Consider the following 12,903-nt stretch of genomic DNA (forward strand, 5'->3'; position numbering starts at 1 on the left):
TGGCATTCCATGATGCTCACCTTCCCGGCACAATTGCTGAAGACAAAGTGAGTGCATAAGCAAATGTGGTGAAGAAAGCTGATGATGCCCTGGCTATCAAAGCATCTGGGGCCTTAAAGGCTTGAAAGTAAACAAGCGGCCATCTAGTTCAGAAGCAACAAAGCCCACATGGAAGAAGCACACCAGCCTGTGCGATCACAAAGTGTTGAAGGGATCAGGTATCAGCCATCATCAGAACAAAAAAATCGTACTACTGTGAATGAGGTGGGGGGAGTGCAGAGTGGAAACCCAAAGCCCATCTGTAGGCCATTGGACATTCCCTTACAGAAGGGTCTTGGGGAGGAGAGCAGACAGTCAGGGTGCGATGTAGCAACAATAAAACATACAACTGTCCTCTAGTTCCTAAATGCTTCCTCCCTCCCCCCACCCCCACTATCATGATCCCAATTCTACCTTACAAATCTGACTAGACCAGAGGATGTACACTGGTATAGACAGGAACTGGAAACACAGGGAACCCAGGGCGGATGATCCTTTCAGGACCAGTGGTGTGAGTGGTGATACTGGGAGGGTGGCGGAAGGGTGGGTTGGAAAAGGGGAACAGATTACAAGGATCTACATATGACCTCCTCCCTGGAGGACGGACAACAGAAAAGTGCGTGAAGGGAGATGTCAGACAGGGCAAGATATGACAAAATAATAATTTATAAATTATCAAGGGTTCATGAAGGATTGGGGAGCGGGGAGGGAGGGGAAAAATCAGGAACTGATGCCAGGGCCTTAGGTTGAGAGCAAATGTTTTGAGAATGATGAGGGCAATGAATGCACAAATGTGTCTTACACAATTGATGTATGTATGGATTGTGATAAGAGTTGTATGAGGCCCTAATAAAATGATTAAAAATGATTTTAAAAGATTAGGGGAAAAATAGATATCTACCTGTTTATCTTCCTTCCTGTGTATCTATCTACACACATACACATACATTCATTCATTCGTGATCTTTAGATCTGTAAGTTTACAGTCAGGGGCTCCAAGAAAAAAGGGGAGGTGGCTGTGGGCAAACATCAGCAGTACTGAGAAGGCACTGACCTTCTAACTATTTTCTAGGATGGAGGGGTCTCTTTCAGGAAGATTCCTGATAGGTACAGGCAGTCAGTCCTGGTTATGCACAGGCCTCTTCTTACGCATGTCTTCATGTCCTATTTGTATGTCATGTCCTTATGTAATGAATAGGTGTCCACAGTTCTTGTTTAGCCTTACTGTAAAAGAAGCTGCCAACCAAATGGTCAGCAGTTTGAACCCAGCAGCTGCTCCATTGCAGAGACAAGCTTGACAGTCTCAAAAACGCAATGGAGCAATTCTACTGTGCCCTGGAAGGTCCCTGTGAGTCGGTATTGACTTGATGGCAAGAACTTGCTTGAAGCCTTTTCAATGATTTAAAAGTGCATGTGCCAGCAAGTGAAGTGAGCTGTGACAGAGCTGCTGTCAGGGCTGGCTCCACGGTTTCACAGTAACGGTGATGCTACACAACAATAAAGGCCAGCTCGAGTTGGGCATTCACAAGCAGGGATCTGCTATGTGCATATACTCTTATTGTGGTGACGAGTGCCAGGCTATTAATTTGTGATGCCCGTACACATCTCCAGTCAGCAAATTGCCTGTAACTCCTATTGGGACTCTTTTTTTTAAAAAAACATTTTATTAGGGGCTCATACAATACTTATCACAATCCATACATATACATACATTAATTGTATAAAGCACATCTGTACATTCTTTGCCCTAATCATTTTTTTCTCTTTTCTTTTTTCACATTTTATTAGGGACTCATACAACTCTTACCACAATCCATACATATACATACATCAATTGTATAAAGCACATCCATACATTCCCTGCCCCAATCATTCTCAAGGCATTTGCTCTCCACTTAAGCCCTTTGCATCAGGTCCTCTTCCCCCCCCCCTCTCTCCCCATTCCCCCCTCCCTCATATGCCCTTGGTAATTTATACATCGTTATTTTGTCATATCTTGCTCTATCCGGAGTCTCCCTTCCCCCCTTTCTCTGCCGTCCCTCTCCCAGGGAGGAGGTCACATGGGGATCCCTGTAATCAGTTCCCCATTTCCAACCCACTCACCCTCCACTCTCCCAGCCTCGCCCCTCACACCCTTGGTCCTGAAGGTATCATCCACCCTGGATTCCCTGTGCCTCTAGCCCTCATATGTACCAGTGTACAACTTCTGCCCTATCCAGTCTGCAAGGTAGAATTCGGATCATGGTAGTTGGGGGGAGGAAGCATCCAGGATCTGGGGGAAAGCTGTGTTCTTCATCGGTACTACCTCGCACTCTGACTGACCCATCTCCTCTCCTAAACCCCTCTCTATGAGGGGATCTCCAGTGGCCGACACTTGAGCCTTGGGTCTCCACTCTGCTCTTCCCCCTTCATTCAATATGGTATATATATATATATACATATATATACATATATATACACACACACACACACACACACATACATACACACATATGTATACATATACATATATATCTAAAAGCTACTGTATGCAAACATTTTTGGGCTGAAGACTGTGTAGTATGGCAGAGACCAGACCCAAACCAGAGATGCACATGGTAGACAATGGTGGAGGAGGTGGGGAAAGGAAAATAAAAGGATGAATATACAGAAGAAAAGGGGAGTGGGGGCATGGGACTCTTTTTGACTGATGCTTTTAAGTACTGTGTTCATTTGCCTTCACGAATGCCTATTCTTTTCAAAATCTTTTTTAAAAGCTGTGCGATAAACATCTGCTGGACATGATATGTAGACAGGGCACAACAGTGTGTGCATATGGTACATTGTGGGCTAAAGATCAGCAGCACTTTCAAGGTTGGGGAGGTGGCTTCAGGATCTTTGGTTCTACTCAAGCCTCATTCGGCAATGGTCTCATCCTGTGAGTATCTGCAGGAACCACCCATCTCTGGATGCTGTAACACCGGCAGGAAACTTCTGATGTCCAGTCAGATGAGGGTACTTCTCATCTAGTTTGGAATATAACGGGGACTGTGCCCTAAATGATCTATTTTATCTGGTCCAACCTGCTCTCTCAATCTGCTTTCTTTTCTTACTAGAGTAAAACCTGCAAAAGCCAGAACCTGTGTGAGCCCTAAGCTATCGGGAAAGAAAGCTCAGATACTCGTATTTTCCAAGAGAACAATAAAAGAATGGACCCGGAGGACTTAGCAATCCAGAAGAACAAGGCAGGCTGGGCCAGTTTCAGCTCTCACAGGCTTCACTTCTGAACCCTCCACAACCCAAGATTACTTTACCTACTACAAGGCTTTTGTGTTTTTTTTCTTCTGTTAGCCTGGAACATGCTGCCCTGACATCTTCTCACTGCTGGTTTCTTCGAGTTTCAGCTTAATATTACCTCTGTAAGGGGAACAGTTACCCCTGACTCTAAGAAATAGTACCCCTCACCCTAGGTGACAGTGTGAAATTTCTTAATATGGTTCTTCTCGTAATATGGCCAGGCTCTAGGACTCTTCCCAAATGATTTGGTGGGGCTAGGTAAAAAGGCTGTGTGTAACACTAACAGTCAGTTTTCATTAACAACCCCCGACTATAAGGAGGATCCATCTGTGAAAAGAAGGGAGAAACTTAAGAGGATGGATGTTGGAAGAGCTCGTTCAAGATCCCTGCCTCAAGTGGAGGAAACCGCTGAGCCAAGATGCATCAGAGACTTTGGGATGAAGACTCAAAGAGGCAGCACCAAGACTCCAGGGTAGTCTGGTCCAAGATTACGCAACTGTGGGACAGAGAGAATGTGGGCTGCCTTCCTGACCTGTAGATGCAAAGGCCAAAGGACCATGTAGCTGAAAGACTTGGCTGCTGAGGAGACCAATGGCTGTATCTTTCATGTTTGCTTATCCTGACTGGTTGTAACCAATTCACTTCCCTAATAACGCCACTTAACTGTCAGTATTGTCTATGTTTGTGCTGGAGAAGAATATTGAAAAGTACCACGGACTGCTAAAAGGACAAACCGATTTGTGGTGGAAGAAGCAAGGCCAGAGTGCTTGGTGTCAAGGGGGATAGGAAGCCCATCAGGGAGACGGGCCGTCACAGTGACTGTGACAAAGGGCTTGCACATGGGAACGATTGTGAAGATGGTGCAGGACCACACGGGGTTTCTTTGGGTCGCAACTGACTCATTGGCAGCACATGACAACATTGTGCATTGTGTGGCCACTGCAATGAATTATCCAACCCAACATAGATGTAGAAAGGAATGGGGAGAATAGTTGGAGTCAGAATAGGTAAAGGATGGATTATGGAGGCTGGTCTGGGCCCAGCCTTGTAGTCAGATTGGCTCTCTATTGCCATTATTGAGCCCTGAACGACACATTTTATTTAACCTGTAATTTTCCTCAAACACCATAACTATCCCTAAAGTAGTATATGTTATATATTCCGTATAGACTCCAGTATAAGCCAACGCGAATATCAGCTGAGGCACTTAATTTTACCACAAAAACTGCATTAAAAATGTGCGGAAGCAACAAGTCCACATGGAAGAACACACCGCCAGTGTGATCATGAGGAGTCATAGAGACTGGGTCATAGGCATCAGCAGACACATAACAAACAGAAATATATTGTTGAAAATGAGTGGGGCTGGAGCAGAGACCCAAAGCCCATCTGTAGACAGTGGAACAATCTCCCCACGGGGAAGGGAGGAGTCACCAGGGTGCAGCAAAGCATCGATGAAACACACTATATTCCTCTGGTTCCTTGAGGCTTCCTCACCCCCCACTACCATGACCCCAGTGCTGCTGCTTAATTCAGACTAGACCGGAACATGTACACAGGTATGGAAAGGGATGGGAGCTCATGACACACAGAATCCAGGAACAGGAGTGGGAATAGTGTCACCAGAAGGAGAGGGGGAAAGGGGAAGACGAAGAGAGAAATGAGGAACTGAAAGCAGAGATCGACACATCACCATATACCCCTCCCCAGGGGGAAGAACAACAGAAAACATGAGGGAAGACAGCAGTCAGTGTGAGAGATGAAAATAATAACAATGTGCAAACTATCAGGGGGCTATGAGGGTGGGGGTGAAGGGAGGGAGGGAAAAATTGATACCAAGGGCTCAATAGAACATAAATGTCAAGAAAAGAATGAAGGTACAAATGTACAAACATTCCTGATTCAATTGATGTATGGATTGTGATAAGGGTTGTACAAGTCCCCAATAAAATGATTAAAAAAAAACTGCATGTTATTATCTCTACAGGTCTATCTAGGTAAGATAGGCTGGATAAACAATGTAGAGAAGAAAACATTGGGACCGACAGTTCCGGAGGGACACAGGAGAGTGGGCGGTGGGGAAAGGGAAGATGTGTTAACCAATTCAGGACCAAGGGAACAACAAGTGATTCAAAACCAGTGGCAAGGAGTGGGTAGGAAGACTGGCAGGGAGTGATCAAGGGCAATGTAACAGAGAGGAATTATTGAAACCCAAGTGAAGGCATGATAGTGGAACAAGAGGAAAGCAAAATGAAATAGAGGAAAGAACTAGGAGGCAAAGGGCATTTATAGAGGTCTAAATTTAAATATAGCATGTACATATATAAATATATATATGATGATGGGGGAATAGATCTAAGTGCATATATTTAGAGGTTGAGTAGTAGGGTAGCAGATGGACATTGGGCCTCCAGTCATGTACTCCCTCAACACAAGAACACTTTGCTCAACTAAACGGTCCTTCCATGATACCCACCTTTCCGACAAGATTGTGGAAGACAAACGTGTGCATAAGCAAATGTGGTGAAGAAAGCTGATGGTGCCCAGCTATCAAAAGATATAGCATCTGGGGTCTTAAAGGCTTGAAGGTGAACAAGCAGCCATCTAGCTCAGAAGCAACAAAACCCACAGGGAAGAAGCACACCAGCCTGTGTGATCACGAGATGTTGAAGGGATCAGGTAGCAGATACCAAAGAACAAAAACCATCATTCTGTACTCACCTTCCTCATATAAACACTGAAGACAAATGTGTGCATAAGTAAGTGTGGTGAAGGAGGCTGATGGTGCCCGGCTATCGAGAGATATAGTGTCTGGGGTCTTAAAGGCTTGAAGGTAAACAAGTGGTCATCTAGCCCAGAAGCAACAAAGCCCACATGGAAGAAGCACAGCAGCCTATATGATCATGAGGGGTCGAAGGGACCAGGTAACAAGCACCAAAGAACAAAAAATCATATTATCGTGAATGAGGGGAAGTACAGGATGGGGACCCAATGCCCATCTGTAGACAACTGGACATCCCTTGCAGAGGGATAGTGGGGAGATAAGTCACTCAGGGTGCAGTGTAGCATCAATGAAACACACAACTTTCCTCTAGTTCTTAAACGGATCCCAATTCTACTTTACAAACCTGGTAAGACCAGAGGATGTACAGTGGTACAGATAGGAACTGGAAACACATGGAATCCAGGACAGATGAACCCTTCAGGACCAGTGGTAAGAGTGGTGGTACCGGGAGGGAGGAGGGAAGAGGATGTAGAAAGGGGGAACCGATTACAAGGATCTACATATAATCTCCTCCTAGGGGGATGGACAACAGGAAAGTGTGTGAAGGGAGACATTGGGCAGTGTAAGATATGACAAAACAATAATTTATAAATTATCAAGGGTTCATGAGGGAGGGGGGAGTGGGAAGGGAGGGAAAAAAAAAAAAAAACATAAACCAGGAGCTGATTCCAGGAGCCTAAGTGGAAAGTGAGTGTTTTGAGAATGATGAGGGCAATGAATGTTTTAAGTGTGCTTTACACAATTGATGTATGTATGGATTGTGATAAGAGTAGTATGAGCCCCAATAAAATGATTTTTTTTAAAGTGCTGAAAAACTTGGCTTATCAACGAGTATATACGGTATTTGTTATCTGCTCTAAGGAAAGTTTCCTAAGTACTGAAACCGTGCCTTCTTTGTTCTCAGTTACAACACCAGTTCTTAGAACACCAGCACTGAATAAAGCTCAATAAATATTGGCTAAAAGAATAAATAACCTGTCCCCAACTCGGAAAAATTAGTCTAGAACATTCCATTTGTGCTTTCCAGCCTGATGCTACTCATAGCGACACTCTAAAGTAACATTGTTCAACTGCTCCCCTACTTTACCCTTACGCAGGGTGCGCCAGTGTTCTTGCTAGTAGGTTAACAACTAATGGAGCCAAAAGGCAAGACCTTACAAGTCTAGGCTGCTCACCTAGATGTTGAAATCAGTCACAAAGGTAGAATCACACACACACACACACACACACACACACACAAAGTGTCTGTTCATTTCTGCAATGTTTTCCAGAGCAATGCCAAACTTTATCACTGTTGATGGAACATTATAATCTGCAATTTTACGAAAAGTATAAGAAATTTTGAATACCCAAGTTTAAATAAGCACAGGTACTTATTATATGGCGTGTAAACATTCAGCATAAAAACATACCTCCTAAAGCCCCAGTGTGATCGAGACTTTTCTTTTTAAAGCCATTTGAGATGATCAAAACAGGACCAACAACAGAAAACAGCCAGCGCCAAGGGGAGATAGGTCGTAAGTTACCTGAAAATGACATACAAACAGCACACATCATGAGATCCTACAATCTGTTTTGACACTAAGCTTTGATCATTACATTCAGGATTAAAATACTGTCACAGTTTGTTTAAGAAACTGAGATGTTTACCAGGACTTGTATATTTTCTTTTTTGAGTTAGTTGAAGTTTATTGTGCCAACCTGGCTGATAAACACATGTGGGGTTAATTGAAGGGCGGAGAGATAAATGGCTCAGTGAGCCTCGCCTTTCTAGTTCTCAGGACTTGCATATTTTCAATGGGCCCATTTTACTGAGGAATGGCCATGTAGTTGCTGCCCCCATTTTGGGAACCATTTGTAGCTATGTGTAATACGAGATATTTTCACACATATTTGGAAATTAGAAATGAATCTCTTTCACATTTCTTTTAAAGGGGGCATAAGTTTCAAAAAGTATATAGAAAAGACTTATTTCTCATAGGATCTAATGGTTTTCTAACTACCAAAATGATTTTTTAAAAATGACCACGTTCAGAAGCTGCACAATTAAGGCCCAAACTCAAAAAACCCACACTCCTTGCCTCTGGGTCATTTCTCACTCACAGCCACCCCAAAAGACAGGGTGGAACTGTCCTTGTGGGTTTCCAAGTCTAACTCTTCAGAGAAGCTTGACCTCTTTATAGGACTAGAAAGCCTCTTTCTCTGGAGGATCACCTGCTGGTTTGAACTGCTGATTTTGTAGTCCACGGCCCAAAGCACAACTACACCCTCTGGGCTCCTCTGATCGAATGATTAGTAATCACTTTTTTCCCAAAGTTGCATCCAGTTGAGAGATGGTTTGTTCATCTAGCACACAGTTTTCAAACAATCTGAGTCAATATTTAAAGTAATGGTTTCACATAAAAATCTATATTCTTGAGAGGAGCCAGTCAGGATGCAGTGTAGCAACAATGAAACATACAACTTTCTCCTAGTTCCTAAATGCTTCCTCCTCCCCCACCCAACCCCCTCTGTCATGATCCCAATTCTACCTTACAAATCTGGCTGGACCAGAGGAGGTACACTGTTACAGATAGGAACTGGAAACACAGGGAATCCAAGGTGGATGATCCCTTCAGGACCAGTGGTGAGAGTGGCAATACTGGAAGGGTAGAAGGAGGGTGGGGTGGAAAGGGGAAATTGATTACAAGGATCTACATAGAGCCTCCTCCATGGGGGGTGGACAACAGAAAAGTGGGTGAAGGGAGATGACGGACAGTGTAAGATAGGGCAAAATAATAATAATTTATAAATTATCAAGGGTTCATGAGGGAGTGGAGAGCGGGGAGGGAGGGGGAAAATGAGGAGCTGATACCAAGGGCTCAAGCAGAAAGCAAATGTTTTGAGAACAATGATGGCAACAAATGTACAAATGTGCTTGACACAATGGATGTGTGTATGGATTGTGTTAAGTTGTACGAGCCCCCGATAAAATGATTTTAAAAATTAAAAAAGAAAATCTATATTCTTGGCCTCTTTTTCAAAAACGGGAAATTCTGGCCCATATGGCAGAAGAGGCTGAACATGAATAGAGGCCACCTGCTTAGACAGGCCATCCATTGCTTTCCCATTCCAAGTTCCCACAACTTCAAAACATTGAATGGTTTATACTGAAGAACAGCAGTTTCGGTCAAAAATGGGAAAATGAAAGACAAAGAAAGCCAGATGTTCAACAAATATGGGGCAATCCTGTTTCTGCAGATGAAAATGCTTCCTATGGGTTTTGTATGCAAAGACTTGGGGCAGCGTCATTCATCTGTATCATGTGCCAGCCCTAGGGGGACACCTGAATTTACAAATCCTGGTTTATTGTATTTAGTAAGACTCTTCTCCTGGAGAACACCCATCTATTTACGTGTCTCTTTGCGAACGGGCTGCAATCTGGAATGGCCCTCACTGATGACATACCATTTTTAAGAGTTCTTTGTCATCCTACTTTTAACTTCTTTCTTTTTGTGAACTGATCAATACTCTGTTTTTATACAAGTGACAAGGAAGTTTGTATAAAAGCATGCCCTGTTCTAAATCAGCCTCAACACCGTAAAGGACCATGCCCAGAGTGGCTTCATATTTATGCCCAGCAGCTTCAGCCTTTAAAAGGAGGCTGTCCTTTTAAGATGTCCAAACGGCAGACAAATCCTCCGAATCTTCTCATGTAAATATTATTCCAGCTTTTATTTTTACTTATTTTTTCAGCTTTTATTTTTACAGGATACACAAATCGGGCAAATTATGCCACTTACAATCTTACTCAAAATGAAAAATATTACATTAATCACTTAACATAACTTCCTTTCATCTATCTTTATACCAAGATCGGTCCAACAATTGCATAAAATGTAAAGACTTTCTGAAGAAGGTCTAACAAGGATAATCACATGACTTTTATTAACGATTTTTAAATCTTTAAAACACTTAATATTTTCCAGCAAGCCAATCAAATCCAGTCAGTAAATTAAACTTAGGCTGTGGAAGGTGAGTTAAAACCATCTTTTGTAACTATTCAGGAAAGAAGAGTTCAAGATTTCACAAAGAGACAATCTTAAAGTTCATCTATTGGCGGTAGAAAAACAATGTAGAACATTCATACTCACCATAATAGGTACTTGCAGTCATAGACATAATCCAGAACACTAAAGAAATGGAAACGATCAGGCTCAATATTATCGTATTTGTTATCATCTTTATATATCCTTTGCATATATTGTTGTCAAGATCTGTCATGGAAAACAAGGATATGATCACCCTGGAGAGAAAATACATAGCCTTTCTGAGAAAGAGTCATCTACGTTGTCAGCAAAACACTGGTTTAAAGGTGAACATTAATGTGAACATCTTCCATCGACCAAAAATAAAACCATAGACACCGAAATAATTTCCCAAATCGTGGTGGGGGTGAGCTCCAAGTCCCCTGGACAAGAAAAGGTGGGACAGAAAGTAGAAAAAGCAAAGGTCAACTGCCAGTCACTTCATACCTGAACGCAAAGGCCCGAAGGGAACGAGAGAGGGAGGGAGCGAAGCGGCGAACCTGCTGGCCAGGCGTCCGTGGGCGCTAAGGTATCGAGCCCTCCTTCTCGGGCTGGGAAGAGTGCCTGGCAGCAAAAAAGGCACGGTGAAAGGCCCGCACCTGGAAAGACTGATGTCTAGACCAATCCGGCTGCCGCAACGCCGGGGAGGCCAAGTCCAGCCCCCCAGAGGCGAAACCTGCGGCTGGGGCTCCGCCCGCGCCCCGCCCCGCCCCGCTTGCGCGCATGCGCGGGAACCGGCCTCTTGGGGCTCCGCTCCCGGGCGCGGGGCCTGGGCCGGGGCTGGAGGCTGCGGAGCGCGCGGGATGGGCGGGAATTGTAAGGCTGCTCATAATAAAGACCACGGAGAGCTTAAGCGCAATTAAAGAACCAATCTCAGGGTGCTATTAGAATAAAGAACTACAAGTGAATTTAGACCCAGCAAGTCCATTTCATTCATGATCCACGAATACTTTTAAATCGATTGTCTTGCGTGGGGAGGGAGTTGTAATTGTGCTGTAAAACTTGAGTTTTTTAATTTAGAAAAATCATTTAATATCGTTTGGTACACAATGTGACAGATTTTGCTGGCTGCTGAAGATTAACCAATAAAACGACATAGCTGCTGTTACTTAATTCTCAAATTACTGCCATGACATTTGAGGCATGAAAACACTGTCCCACACCTCAGCTATTTTAAAATGTAGTTCATTAAAAATGTAGAAGTTCTTATTAGCATGTAGTTATGCCTTATTTTAAATCAATTTTTATTTACTTGAGTTAGCAGAACTACCATATTTTATCAATTTTTTCCTTTAATTGCTGACTGAAAAAAGAAGCATGTCAGTTTCACCTTCATTATCCACATCTACGGGTAATATTAACATTCGATTTAAATTTCAAAATGCATACAGTTTAACTTTTCCTTTGGTAAGACGTCAATTAACCAGTTAACTGAAGTGGGAGTAACTAGTCTTTCTTATAAGCATATATGTTCTTCATGCAGAAATTGCTTGTGTCCTGGTAACACAGTAGGTTGAGCATTGGGCTATTAACTGCAAACTTAATGGTTTGAACCAGTAGCTCAGGAAGATATAAAGATTAGGTTTTGTAAACTCTAGGGAGCTCTACTCTGTCCTACATAGTTGCTATACTCAAAATCTACTCCATGAGTGGGAGTGGAGTATTCTTGTTGCAATTTGTTCTACACAGATAGATTGCTTCAGAATATTGGCCAATTTGGATAAGAGTATTGCCAAATAGATTTATTAATAAAGCTGTTTTGTAGTTTTTCATACTTTCGTTTTTATCTCTGCTTAGATGCTTAGACACAATTAAAAAGTGGTCATACGCTGTTCTCTCTTACCACAGGCTGAAGCCTGATGTTGGTGTTCTATGATGTTTTTCTATCCAACAGACACCATGGCCATCCCCTATCACCGCCAAGCTAGTTGTGTTAGGACAGGGGCAGTTTGGGAGTTCCTAGCTGTTTAGTTCATTGTTGCATTAATAACGTACGCCAGTCACCCCATGCTATAAAGCATTTACCGCTTGCCAGACATTTCTCAATGCATCCTATGCCAGTTGTTTCAGAATTTGAAATTGAGATGAAATCATTAATTAAAAAGTATTTGAGTGCCTCATAGACATATATCATCAACCCCCCCCCAAAAAAAGAGACTATCTTGAAGGTAAATATAAAATGAAAACAGGTATGTGTGAAGCAGGAATGGAGAAAAACCGCCTATGTTACCCTGGTATAGTTAGGGAAGGTGTTATACACCTGAAGGGGTCCTCAGATGCAGATGCACCTGAGCTAAGACTTCAGCAGTGAAGGAGTTTGCAAGCGACCACTTGTAAAGAATATTTATAGAAGGACATTTTAAAGTTGGATGCTTAAGAAAAGCATAAAAATAGGAAAGTTGGAGGACTTGGAGAAGGCTGAGAGATAGCAAGTTTGGAATATGTGCTAAATTTATTTAACTGAAAATTCATTAATGAGGATAGATATCTGCCTTCCTGATTTTTTTCTAACTTTGGCATACAAATTGTAAAAGCCTAGGGAGCAATTTGATGCAATTAGATTCAACTCATTCTTTTTTTTAAAAAAGATAGGAACAGTGAGGATGAAAATAAAGTAAAATAGATTACTGTAATAGCTTTGAGGACAGGGGCCATGTCTACTGGTTCATCTTAATTTTCTCAATGTCTCTTAAATGTTAAATAGTAATTTTTGAAGTATCAGAAACAGTCATCATA

General features: G+C 42.6%; 1 protein-coding gene across 1 annotated transcript in view; it reads right to left on the reverse strand.

Annotated features, from left to right (window-relative positions):
- The window catches only part of TMEM19 (transmembrane protein 19), a 35,891-nt gene extending 25,156 nt beyond the window's left edge, over positions 1-10,735 (reverse strand). The window contains exons 1-3 of the mRNA XM_075551274.1: positions 10,615-10,735; positions 10,234-10,385; positions 7,513-7,626 (exon numbers count right to left, since the gene is read on the reverse strand). Of these exons, the coding sequence (XP_075407389.1) occupies positions 7,513-7,626; positions 10,234-10,363 (244 nt within the window). The 5' untranslated portion in view covers positions 10,364-10,385; positions 10,615-10,735. The remainder of the gene's footprint in view (positions 1-7,512; positions 7,627-10,233; positions 10,386-10,614) is intronic.
- Positions 10,736-12,903: the final 2,168 nt, after the last annotated feature.

Source organism: Tenrec ecaudatus, chromosome 6 (genome assembly GCF_050624435.1).
Source record: "Tenrec ecaudatus isolate mTenEca1 chromosome 6, mTenEca1.hap1, whole genome shotgun sequence".
Classification (NCBI taxonomy): Eukaryota; Metazoa; Chordata; class Mammalia; order Afrosoricida; family Tenrecidae; genus Tenrec; species Tenrec ecaudatus.